The sequence below is a fragment of the Oryza glaberrima genome, chromosome 12 (assembly GCF_000147395.1).
Source record: "Oryza glaberrima chromosome 12, OglaRS2, whole genome shotgun sequence".
In the NCBI taxonomy this organism is placed as follows: Eukaryota; Viridiplantae; Streptophyta; class Magnoliopsida; order Poales; family Poaceae; genus Oryza; species Oryza glaberrima.
This window is the reverse complement of record NC_068337.1, coordinates 4395419-4408018: the sequence shown is the minus strand read 5'-3', so window position 1 is coordinate 4408018 and position 12600 is coordinate 4395419. Positions and strand designations below refer to the sequence as shown.

At 40.2% G+C, this 12600-nt stretch overlaps 2 protein-coding genes across 3 annotated transcripts; one reads left to right on the top strand and one right to left on the bottom strand.

Moving 5' to 3' along the window:
- The first annotated feature begins 5349 nt into the window (after positions 1-5349).
- LOC127757698 (psbP domain-containing protein 4, chloroplastic) lies at positions 5350-7315 on the top strand. Its single transcript, XM_052283265.1, has 5 exons — positions 5350-5769; positions 6327-6430; positions 6528-6636; positions 6738-6962; positions 7047-7315. Exons 1-5 carry the CDS (start codon positions 5451-5453, stop codon positions 7109-7111), a joined length of 822 nt encoding a protein of 273 aa, XP_052139225.1. The 5' UTR covers positions 5350-5450; the 3' UTR covers positions 7112-7315.
- Positions 7316-7405: 90 nt separating this feature from the next.
- LOC127757697 (O-fucosyltransferase 38-like) lies at positions 7406-12262 on the bottom strand. 2 transcript variants are annotated; one of them, XM_052283264.1, is made up of 13 exons: positions 12063-12262; positions 11582-11657; positions 10706-10773; positions 10341-10429; positions 10067-10244; positions 9440-9568; positions 9177-9310; positions 9041-9099; positions 8886-8956; positions 8622-8806; positions 8381-8476; positions 8166-8301; positions 7406-7613 (listed from the first exon to the last, which is right to left on the bottom strand). In XM_052283264.1, exons 1-12 carry the CDS (start codon positions 12252-12254, stop codon positions 8175-8177), a joined length of 1404 nt encoding a protein of 467 aa, XP_052139224.1. In that variant the 5' UTR covers positions 12255-12262; the 3' UTR covers positions 7406-7613; positions 8166-8174. The 2 variants fall into 2 exon arrangements, with proteins under 2 accessions (XP_052139224.1, XP_052139223.1); XM_052283263.1 differs by having other exon boundaries at positions 8886-9099.
- Between the last annotated feature and the right edge of the window lie 338 nt (positions 12263-12600).

Sequence of the window (12600 nt, the reverse complement as noted above, 5' to 3'; positions counted from 1 at the left end):
GGAGCTTCTCCCCTTCTTTTGACCAGTTTGCTTCCAGACTCTGGTCGTGGGGAGTTCCATGGCAAGCGGTGAGGCTCCGGTTCGGTTAGAAGGGTTCTATTTGGTAGTGATCATGTGGCCATCAACACTTTTTGTGTTTGAAAGTTCTTGCGGTAGCGAGGTGTTTGGTTTGGTGGAGAGGTAGTGCATGAGGCCCTCATGGTGCAACCATCAGTTATTGTGTCAGAGTGGAGACTGAGCTACTTAGTCAGGTGTGGCAAACTCAGCAATGATAACCCTCATGCTCTTTCATCTTGGTAGCATCAAAGGAGTAATTGTGCAGTTGGATTCCTAACGTGGCTGTGTGTTGGTGTGTTCGGATGGAATCAGAGTTGCTCTACAAGGACGGCAAGCTTAGCAATGATATCCCTTATCTGCTTTCATCTTGGCAGCACTGCAGCGGCCTTAGATTTCATAGTTGACACGCAATGAGAGCCTAGGAAGAAGTCTTGTTTGGTCTTTGACTATAGCCAACATGTCAATGCCTATGGGCATCGTTTCCATCTTGAAAGACGTCGTTGCTTTGCTCTCATCTTTTCTTTGGGTGAAAATCTTGTTACGATGCTCAGACGAACATTGTTCACGTCTTGGACACTATCTTCCTCCTTGTAGGCTTCGTTTAGAAGACCCTGCACTACGGTTTCTTGGTTGATATAATTGGTTGTCTAGTACATGGCTTGATGATATGAAGTCGGAATTGCTCTTTTGAGCTCTGCAATGATGAATTGTATTTCTAGCTTCAGTTGTGCCACTGCAAGTGTCTAGTTTGTTCTCCATGTGGGATTTTGGTCGGTTTCCGCAATTACTCGTGCATTTGTGATATATTTTGGGCTCGGTTTTTTCTTAAAAATTGGGTGAAGTCTCTTCTTCTTAAATGAAAATAGGCGCTCCATGTTCTCTTTTGAGATTTAGCAAAAAAAATAAACATGGAATAAGTATTATAGTTTGTCGATTTGATCGTGTGTGTGTATACATATTCCTTTTGATCAACTTTGGATAGAATTTGTGCTAATGTATGTATATGCATGCCATTCTTGTCATGTAGAAATCCAGTTCACTTGTTTATAACTTATGCTCGGAAAATTGGAAAGATAGGCAATGATATACTCCAACTAATGAATTATCAGTATGTAGGGGTGAAAACGGTAACGGTAATTCCCAGCCGACCGGTGTTCGTTTCTGACTTTCTACCAGCCGAGCCATATGGAAATGGTAATCAACAGAAAAAAATGGAAATGGAAACGGAAATGGTTTTGCTATTTTACTAATCATTTCCGTATTTACCGTATTCTTGTGGAAATTACCGTTTCTTATAATATAATAATTACCGTATTTCTAAATATCTCGATATTTATAGGGCATGTCTCTACTTGACCCACAGTTTAGAGATTGATTGACTCTTCAATCAAATCCCTAACTTGAGTGTATGGCTAAAATGGAGTTAATTTATAATTTATGTAGTATAGCTTGAATTTATTTGTACATATAACATACTTATGTAAAGTTAAATAAATGTTTTCTATAGTTTAATGTTTCCGTATTTTTTACCGGTTTCCGATCTATACCGACATTTTTCCGTCCGTATTATTCCATTTCTGGCTTTTCGATATTTCCGATATCGTTTTCGCTTCTGACTTTACCATATTCGATTTCATTTCCGAGAAAAATATGATTATGGAAATGGTTGAGGCTGTTATCCGATCGTTTCTGACTGTTTTCATCCCTATCAGTATGTATATAAGTTTTTTCCCTAAAGAACGGACACACATATATACACACTGTTATGCCAACACCACCACACGGAACTTATGCTCACACTGTCACATGCACTTGCATACGTGGAAAGATCCTAGACACAAAAGTACACATAATGTATTTATCTATGCACTACAATATGCATTTACATACATAGAGTAGATCCTAGACACAAACATACACACCTCGTAATTATACTCACAACGCCACATGCAGTGGCGCTCCCACATGCATTCAATTACCGGGGTTACAGGACCCAGGTAATTTATCCAATACTAACTAAAATGTGCCATTTAAACTAATATACTAGCTAATAATTATGTATTGGACCCTGGTAATTTTTGCTCTAAGTTGACCACTAGCCACACACATTTATGTACGTGAATGAATCCTGGACACAAACGTGCACAGACTATACTTATGCCCAAACGCATACTTATGGCCACACCACCACACGTGATGGATCGTGGACACAGACATACACATATCATCGTTCCTATACCCATGTAGTTGTCGTGGCGAGACTAATAATTGGTGGTGCGACGCGACCTCACATCGAAGCGGCGTGGCATATTCAGGGGCGCGGTCGTGGTGAGCTCAAACAGAGCCAACGCGAGCTCACTGCCACACACACTTACATATGCGGATGGATCTTAGACACAGATATACACACGTTGTAATTATGCCCCACGCATGAATTTGCATATGTGGATAGATCCTAGATACAAACGTACACACGTATATATGCCTAAACGTACCCACACTGTACTTATGCTCACACTGCCACACACACTTTGGTATGTGGATGTATCGGTCCTGCACACAAATGTACACGCACCAAAATTATTACCCTACCGTACAAACATCGCACTTATGACAACACAGCGATAGGTATATGGATAGATCTATCATTGATACAAACTTACACACATCATACTTATGCCTAAACCGACACACATACTTACATGCGTGGATGGATCTTGGATACAAATATGCACACACCGTACTTACGCCCACACCATAACACGCACTAACATACGTACACACACCATACACCATACTTATGCCCGCTCCGCCATATGCACTTACATATGTGGATGGGTCTTGGACACAAACTTACACACATCATACTTATGCCTAAACCGACACACACACTTGCGTAGTGGATGGATCATGTATACAAACGTACCGACACATGCATTTACACCCACACACCACTATACTCACTCCGTCCCAAAAAAAACAAACCCTGGTTTCCGTGCCCAACATTTGACCGTCCGTTTTATTTAAAAAAATTATGAAAAAAATTAAAAAGACAAGTCACGCATAAAATATTAATCATGTTTTATCATCTAACAATAATGAAAATACGAATTATAAAAAAATTCCATATAAGACGGACCGTTAAAGTTGGACACGGAAACTCAGGGTTTGACTTTTTTGGGACGGAGGGAGTATGTACTTATACGTGGATGGATTCTGAACACAAACATATACACATGGTATTTATGCCAACACCTAGGGATGAAAATGGTACGGAAATTTACCGGCTGCACCAATACCGTTTCCGTAAAAAATAATATCACTTCCTATTGTTATGAAATTTAGCTTTTCTAATTTCTATTTGCGTTGTATTGAAGTTGCTACTAAATAGTTAAATTTATAAATATGAAAAATTCCTAACCGTAATAACATTGCCGTAAAATAAAAACTAGTATTGTTTTCGACTGCTCTCATCTCTACTCACATCGCCGCACGCACTTGTGGATGGGTCTTGGACATGCCCTTGCGTACGTGGACAAGTCCTGGACATAAATGTATACACGTCATACTTATACCTATGCATGCATTGCCACACACACTTATGTACATGGATGGATCCTATCACACATTTAAAATATCAGAAATTAATAGGACAAGTACACACTTTGAATATATATATACACCCACATGTGCTAGTTTATATGCATATAGGTTCATAGTACTTATACACCGTATAACTCACAATAAGATCGATCATATATATGTCTATAGATATATATTGAAGTCAGAAATTAAGACTATTCTTGTCGGCCGGAGGGGAGCAAAAAAACAGAGAAAAGACTAGTATATTCCAACAAATCCATGATGGAAAATCAAACTAAACCATTCCTAATTTTTCAGAGGGAAGAATGACTTTTCTGGTCGTACGTGACAGTCGTAGACGACTGGACGGACTGACCGTATATAGCTAAGCTAGCTATGGTACGTACATACTGTGATAGTGAAGTACTGTATATATATACGTAATACGTACATATATACGCGTAGACGTGACAGAATATTAATTAGCGAGAAATGCAACGTGGATTACGTTAATTGTTAGGTACACCTCAGAATCAATTAATTTAGCTGCATGACGCAGTAGACTACACGTGGAGTGTGATGGTCAACATCACAAATTAACGCAGCATGAGCTAGAAAGTTATAATTAAGAGTGAATAATATTTAAGAATAAAGTCAAATTTAATTCGTGAAGGTTTCGGATAGTGTATCCACAGAAATGAAATCCACTAGCTAGCTAGTATTCATATATATGCACTTCAAAATTCAAAAGATCACCTGGGGTTGGAGATCGAGATTAGTAGTACGTCCAATACAGAATAACAATGCATGACTATTAATTCTCGAACACGCGGAATGACGAAACGATATAGCAATTCAACATTTGATGATATGCCAAAAGTCTTTGTAAATCTTATTTACATTGACACAATGGTGAATACTAAATATGTCAGTATATACGTCAGTCAGTCGTTGCAAGCTTCTTTGGTCAGTCTCCTCTTCACCGCCGACCACAAAATAATTCAGTTTGATCGCTGTATTGGTCTTGTCTCTCCTGTGTAGTGTGTGTGCACACTGCACAGCACAATTTCTGTTTCTTTTCCTCTACCAGAAGATCATTCTTGTAGTAATATTTAATTACTTCTTCAAGTAATTACTATTTATATTGGACTGGTAGAAGCAAAAAAAAAAATCAAACTAGAGTTTTTGGGCCCTTGTACCTTGGGCCTTTTTACCTTTGAAAACTTTGAGCCAGCAACAGAGCTTGGGAGAAATGATCAATCATCCTTGTTCACAAGGCTGCCTGACATGGATGCTCTGGAAGCTAATGGATATCAATCATGGGCCACAAGAATGATTTTTCTTGCCATGTGGTTAATGTCTTTTAACATAGTATCAAACCAGAGAGAGAAAATAAAGAGAATCTGAATTTTACAACTGAACACACATGCAATAGTGGTGAGGAATTACCTGAAAAAATAAGGATATTCTATATTCAGCTGATATTTGATATAATTTGTAAGTTCTAACCAAACCTGGGTGTAGCTGAACACCTCAACTTATATGTGCAAAACAAGCATACATTAAAGCAAAAAAGTGAAGCAGCCACACTCAACCAATCTAGGACAGAAGTTTTTTGTCTGAACGCTGAACTCCCAAATCATCCTGTCCACTCATGGCTTGTGGTCCAGAACAGCCTAAGGAGTATTGAACCAAAGAAAAGATAATTCTCTCAATGAAAAACAAGAAGCAAAAAAATTATTCAAGAAACATCATAGAGCCAGAGCTAGAGCATCACAGAGAAAGAAGAACTTGCTCCCAAGAAACTATCCATGCTTCTTGCAGAGATGATGAACAGCTCAGTGCTGTTCTTGCCAAGCTCATCCCTGTTCCTCACAAAGCAGCTGGTACCTGCAACCAAGGGCAGAGCATCAGCAGCAGCTGCTGTTAGGTGCAGCAGTGGGCCCAATCTGTCAGAAGCACATGAGGAGGAGGATGGTGTAGCCTCCTTGATGGGGAGGAGGCATGCAATGGCTTCTGCTGCTGCTGCCTGTGGAGTTTCAGTGTTTGGTTTTGCAGGTGAGAGCATGGCAGTGAAGCAGGGTCTTCTGGCTGGGAGGATCCCTGGGCTCTCTGACCCTGATGAAAAAGGTTGGTTCTTTCTACCATTTTGACCCTTAATTCATGTGCTTTACAATGTTTTTGTTTATTTGAAGGTTCCATTTAGACAGTTTAGACAGAGAGACAGATTGTCTAATGTTCTTCATGCCTTTCTTGAGACAATAGTTTTGTTGCTTGTTTTGTGCTCATAAGGATATTCAGAACCCTTCAGTTCAGGATAAATGAACATGGTTGAAAATGGTCTACCTATTGCCCATGATTAAAAATACTTTAATGACCTCCCAGTAATCTCCACTGTGAAACCAAGTGCTATAGATGCTAATACTGTAACTGCTGAATCATAGCCATAAACTTCGATATCATGCATGTTTCCACAAGTAAATACTACTACATGTTTTTGCTGTCAAAGAATTATAGCATCAGGTTTAATATGAGACTAGGCAACATCCAAGTGATATATGGTCAATATCTTTGTACAAAATTTGCAGTAGCTTCCATTTTTTGTCATATAAGGATCATCTTTCAGGCATGCTATCTGAAAAAAAGGAACTGCTGGATTGTTTTCATGATATAGTTTGTTCAGACAGGTTGGAGAACATACCGTAGGCCAGATGACAAGTCCGGTGGACATGGAGTTGGATGGAGCCCAATCATTCCCTACAGCTTCAAAGTTCGTGATGGCTGGGAAGAGGTGAAAAACTGAAGCTACTGTCACAAATTCAGATTTATAGAACACTGTCACAATCTTTCCGATGCAAAATTGATGCTGTTCCAATTTTTCAATGTAGGTCCCGGTGTCGATTGCTGATCTTGGTGGCACCGAGATCGACCTGCGGTTTGCGAATTCCAAGCAGGGACGTTTGTTCGTCGTTGTAGCACCGGTTCGCAGGTTTGCAGGTGAGAAGCACATTCTTCTGAAGAGAATGCAGTTTCTGTAAGATATTCCTAGGATGGTAACAATCTTAGCACTACTAACTGACATGATGAACTGTGCGAAGAACTCGACGATGCGACAATTGAAAAGATCGGTACACCGGAGAAGGTGATCGACGCCTTCGGACCAGAGGTGATCGGTGAAAATGTTGAAGGGAAGGTTTTGTCCATGGCAACAGCAGAGTATTCAGGAAGAACTTACTACCAGTTTGAGCTGGAACCACCTCATATCTTCATCACTGCAACTGCCGCTGGAAACAGGCTCTACCTGTTCAATGTAACTGCAAATGGTAAAACTACTGTTCCTATCTCAAAACTGTATGACATTTTCTTTAGAACTCCGAATGCTGAATAAAAGATATGGATCGTTGCAGGGCTACAATGGAAGAGGAATTACAATGACCTGAAGCAAATAGCTGAATCATTTCGTGTTGTCTAGGGTTTAAATAAATTGCTCACGATGTATCTGTTTATGTGCATACCATTAGAGAAAATGAGGTGCTATTATACAGACTGCAGAGGGGCAATGAGTAAGAAAACATAACTTTTGAATATGAGTTGTTAAAGCTGAAGCTTTTGAACATTGTACGTAAACTTCCCTTTTTGAGGCCTAAATGCCTAATACTAGATACAAAATTTTCTAGATCTAAGGAACCTATTTCAGACACACATATCACACATCCTTTGCAATTTCTGTCTCTGTGACTGTGACAAACCGATGAATGTACAATTTCTTCCCTCTACCTGCCAATTTTCCCATCTTGAATTCTGGACCTGCAGGCTACAGGATTCTTGGATGTAGATCACTGAAAGAATGATACCCTTGCCTGACTTGCATGACTGAGTCGAGTACCAGTGTAATTCTGATGCGTCACTGGAGCTCCATTCGTCGACAGAAACACCAATACAGAGAGCAAATGGACTTAGGTCGCCATGCAGAGCTGAAATTAAGAACATACACCATTTCATTCAATAGGTTATAGGATGCTAAGGTTTGTACGACACTGGCTAGAAATGGCATGGGTAATAACTACAAGAGAAGAAACCAGTACAGCATGCATGCAAAAACCTCATGGAAAACATGCGACAAACCATTTAGCAATCGTTTAATTGGAAAAGGACCAGCTTTCTTCTTTGATAAAAGAATTTCAAGAAAATAGGGTAATCAACGTTCAAAGGAGAGCTGGAACAAATAGGTTCACTCAAGAAGAACATAGTCCAAACTCCTAAGCAGACATTTTCCAAAAGTTGCTTGAGAACTAAGCAAATGTGATTGTGACGCACAATTTTATTGATAATGCGTTTGCACCCTGGCCATTTCTTTATAATCACATGTTCCTTTTAGTAGCTTGCCAGTAGAATTAATGAGATAAATGTAGTGTATGCAGCAATGATTGATTTACAGGAATTACTTCATACTTGTTTAATCAACAGTATTCTACCTCCTAACTAAAAAATAATATCATACAGCAAAATAAAAGTGGCAAACCTACATCATCACATCAGTGCTTTCCATTCAGGCAGATGCACTCAGGAAATGGGTTTTCATAAAAGGATTCCTCGGTCCTTAGACGTGCTCTGCCCTTGCTCCCTGGCAAGGAGCCATATCTCTTCCTTGGAGCTCCTTGCCTGAAAACAGAGAAATACAATCTCAGTCCAATCCTTAAAGCGTGAAACAGAAGAGTACATGCGGCATAAATCAAATCACCTGTTTTTATGCATCTCAGTAACAAGTGAGGAAAACTTTGGACCTTCCATAAGTTCCCCTTTTTGTAGTAAATCAAAGAGTTCCACCAATCCTCTCCTGAAGATTAAATGTGACAAAAATTTTAATCCAGATGTGAGAGAAAAAAAAATAAACTAAGCAAGCAACTAGCCTCCAGGCCAAGATTGGTAGATGCATGATACAGGAAAAAAAATAACGTTTTTGTGAATATTCCAATATTTACCTGTCAGGAGTGACAGTCTTACGATGACCTAGAAATCGACGATGTCCCTCAACAGCTCTTGCCATATTGCCAGAATGTGATGGAATAAACACATCACTTTCAACTGAAACTATGTAATCAAGGGCTGCAACTTGAGAAGCATGGTCGTTAAATTTACCAAGCTCTTCTTTTGTTGCTAACACTTCCTGCAAAAAAAATCTTTGGTTCAGAAATATAGTATACAATGGTTCGCAGAAGTGATTAAAAAAAGGTAGCACAGCTGACCTTGCTAACCAAGTTCGGGAAGTATGATCTCAATTTTGATATATACTTATCACCGCCATAAATTTCACCAGCTGCAAGGTAGATCCATGTGGATTCAGGATATCCCATGGCTCGCAGAAAAATCCCCACCTCCTCAGGCGTTAGTGGACAGTTACCTCCAGATCTCTGTTCAGTTGAGTTTATGTCCTTCAATTTCCAGTGGCTTGTTTTCTCCCTGTTCAGATGGAGAAAGCAAATTCATACAACCATAGGGAAAAAATAAAGGAACTGATTTTCATTGATTATTGGTACCTCATAATTCTTAACTCATCTGCTTCCGATTCACTCAGACCATAAGTGCATCCCGTGAATGCTAGCATATCTTTTTCATATCGGAGATGAAGAGCAATAAATTTTCCACGTGATCTTAGACGCTCCAAAAGCTTCTGTTGTAAGTGTTATGTTGGCTCAGAACCTAGTTTACAGATTGCCATAAATTTCCAAATGCAAATTGAAAACTGTAATACAGATCCTGAGTTAGAGAAAGGATAAGGTTATTAAGAGAATGCCCATGCCTTTCCAAGGTTCTCAATTGGATCTGAAAAACGCAGTGCTTGGTAAAGACAGCGGCATCTTAATCTCTGGATATCAATCGGAAGACCATTGTTAGCAAGTCGTGAATCTGATTTCGGGATGTGAACTACCTGTAACAAATATGGTTGGTGTGAGCTCGCATAAATGGCTTTCAGGTTTCAAAGAAGGCAAAAGTGCCATTTAAAAAAAAAAACAGATATTTTCTCTCCGGTCATCTTTTCAGTTGGAAAATCAGAGTTATTCAACAAATTTTGTATCTAGTTGAGAATCTCTGATGTTATTTTATGCCAGCAGGTGCTCAATGCAATAATGCTGGTAGCACAGAGAAATAAACGACCATCATGATAAATTATATGAGTAATATTTTTTTCACGCAAATTCATGATTATGCTTCATATATATCATGTAAATCATAACTACAGCTCTAGCATTCTTGATCCTATTTCGGAATAACTATATTAAACCATTTCAATATCAAGAAGTACAAAATTTAAGAGCTAATAGCACAACAATACTCTGCACAAAAGAAATCATTTTTATGGGCATCTAAAACTCTGCAGTGCTGAGGCGGTTCATTGTGAAGGAGAGCTGCTTAACTGAAGAAATACCTTGTGATCCTTCCAAAGTTGTTTCACCTCCTCATAATAACTAGCACCAGACCATGAAGTAAAGTGCTTCCGAGCTCTTGGAACAGACTGCAGGCTTTGAGGCAAGTCATTCACAATGCTGACATCCCCTTCCAGAGCTTTAATAAAACGAGGCTCATTGAAGATGTCCTTAAATGTACTGTAAAAAGCAGAGTAAATTGTTAACACACTAAACATGGAGGGAACAGTATATGACAACTAACCAAGGCACCAAGCACATTCTAATGGTAGGCACCTGGTATCTTGCCAAAAGGATCGCTTATCTAATTGAGGAATAACAAGTGTTGCATTCACCAAACGGGCCACTGCAACCATATCACAGATCTGCAGAGGGAAGAACAATCCTCAAATTAACCATGTTACAGTAAATTTATTGAGGATGATCACAAAGAAAAGATGAATAAATGACAATAATGGCAAATATAACATAAGAAATTTTCTGCAGGATGAACCTTGCAAAAGCAATGCCGAATTTTTATTTTTAGAATGAATAAAATAACATAGACACATGAAGGTATTCTACAAAATTATTGATGCAAAACTGTATAAAAGTAAGACAGATATAAGCCTAAGGCCTAAGCTTTTGTGTCACAAACTTACTCCAGTACGCATTTGGTTGAGTCCTCCATTACTCCTAACTGTCATGTAGCGCTCTGACCCTTTTGGAGCTGACAATACAAATGATGGTGTTAGGACTGTATACAGTGGAACCATATCAAGGAAGGGATTATTACATATGCATGTATGTTCACTGAATTCGCTTGAGCACTATACTAGAGTATGTAGATAATAAACATGGATAGGCCAATAGAGACACCCTAAAGAAAGACAGCAAGAATAATCTATAACTTAACACTGACGCCATTACGGACAAATGGTAGACTTGGAGGATTGTCGGGCTTGGCACGCCAATCACATAGCCATAGCCATACCTCCCCATTGTTATATTCGATATTCGTGCTGGTTTGAACAGAAATGCTCTGGTTCGTGTCTTTTCGGCTTTTGACTGTGCTTTATAGTATCTTAGCACCTTGGTACTGAGATTATCTTTTCAGCGACTGTGCTGCTGTTCACTGTAACCAAACTTTTCTTCAGCCTTAATAAATCTTGGCCGGCTTCTCATCGTCGGCCCGGCAAAAAAATAATAATCTATAACTTAACCATTGTTGTGCCAACCCTATTGCAGTAAAACACGTGTTTTTTTAAAACCAAAAGTAAGGTACTGCACGAACATTCCATTTACTATCTTACAGGGAGATCAAAGGTAGTTAAACCAAGTTATAGATTATTACTACAAGCATATTAGTGAAGTCAATATCAGAACAGACAACGAGAAACTTTCCACCAAATTCTGACTTCAAATTAACAACAGCTAGTACTTTCAAGTTGCAAACAGCCATATATATCCAGCTCAGTAAACTAAAACGGAGTCATCGCATATACGATGAAAAATTGCTTCATAAGAAAGGAATTTACCCATATATCTAGATGTTGGTGTGACACAAGCATGAGAACCGTAACCATCAGAACCCCACAGCTGCTCATTTGGTTCCTGCAGATCAGTTACACAGCTCGAGTCAAAAATTACTGAGCATCACAATGGTGCCCATAGGACTATCGCAATGCCAACTAACTAAAAGTAAAGCAAAAAAACACACGCATCTAAGTTTACGGCCATGCGCGATGCTCGAGTTTCGCCGGCTCAAAACTCCCAATGATCTTGAGGTAATTTTCCTAGACAGTTTATAACTAATAACACTACTAAAGATAACTTCATCATGGTCTACCACTACTACTATCATCAGTTTCATGGACACCTCCCAAGTCCAAAGATCCAAAGAAATGAGGTAAAATTTCAACCACACTCGCGAAGGCAACTTCCGTGGTTGCACTTGCGGCCGCCTAGGGCGAGGAGGAGACGCTGCAATGCAACAGAGGGAGAGATGGAGAGACGGGCCTGGGCGGGCGGGTGGTCGCGGGGTGGGAGGCCGACGCGGTGGACCTGGCGGAGGGAGAGGACGAGGAGGAGCGCGGCGGAGGCGGCGAGGAGGCCCGCGCAGCGCGAGATCGGCGACCGGAGCAGCCGCCGCGGCCGGAGTGGGAGGTGGTAGCGCGCTCCTCCGCCGCCGCCGCCGCGAGGGTTCGCCATGGCCGGAGGCGAGAGAGAGAAAGAGAGGAGGCGAAGGGGAGAGAAGCCCACGTAAACCTTGATGGGCTGATTTGGTGGGCCTTGGCGTTGCGGTTTGATGGGCTGATTTTGGTGGGCTCAATTGGGCGCAGGAGCTGTGCTTTGATGGGCTGATCTGGTGGGCTCCATTGGGCCCTGATTTTTTGCTGTTTGGTGGGCTGGTTTAGTGGGCTTTGGCCCGTTCCTAAATTCCCGAGCTATGCTGCGACGGATTCGAGGCTAGATTTTTTACATTTTAGTCCTTTAAAAACTTATTTTATCAATAGATTCCTGATAAAACTTATTTCAGGACCATATTCTAGATGCC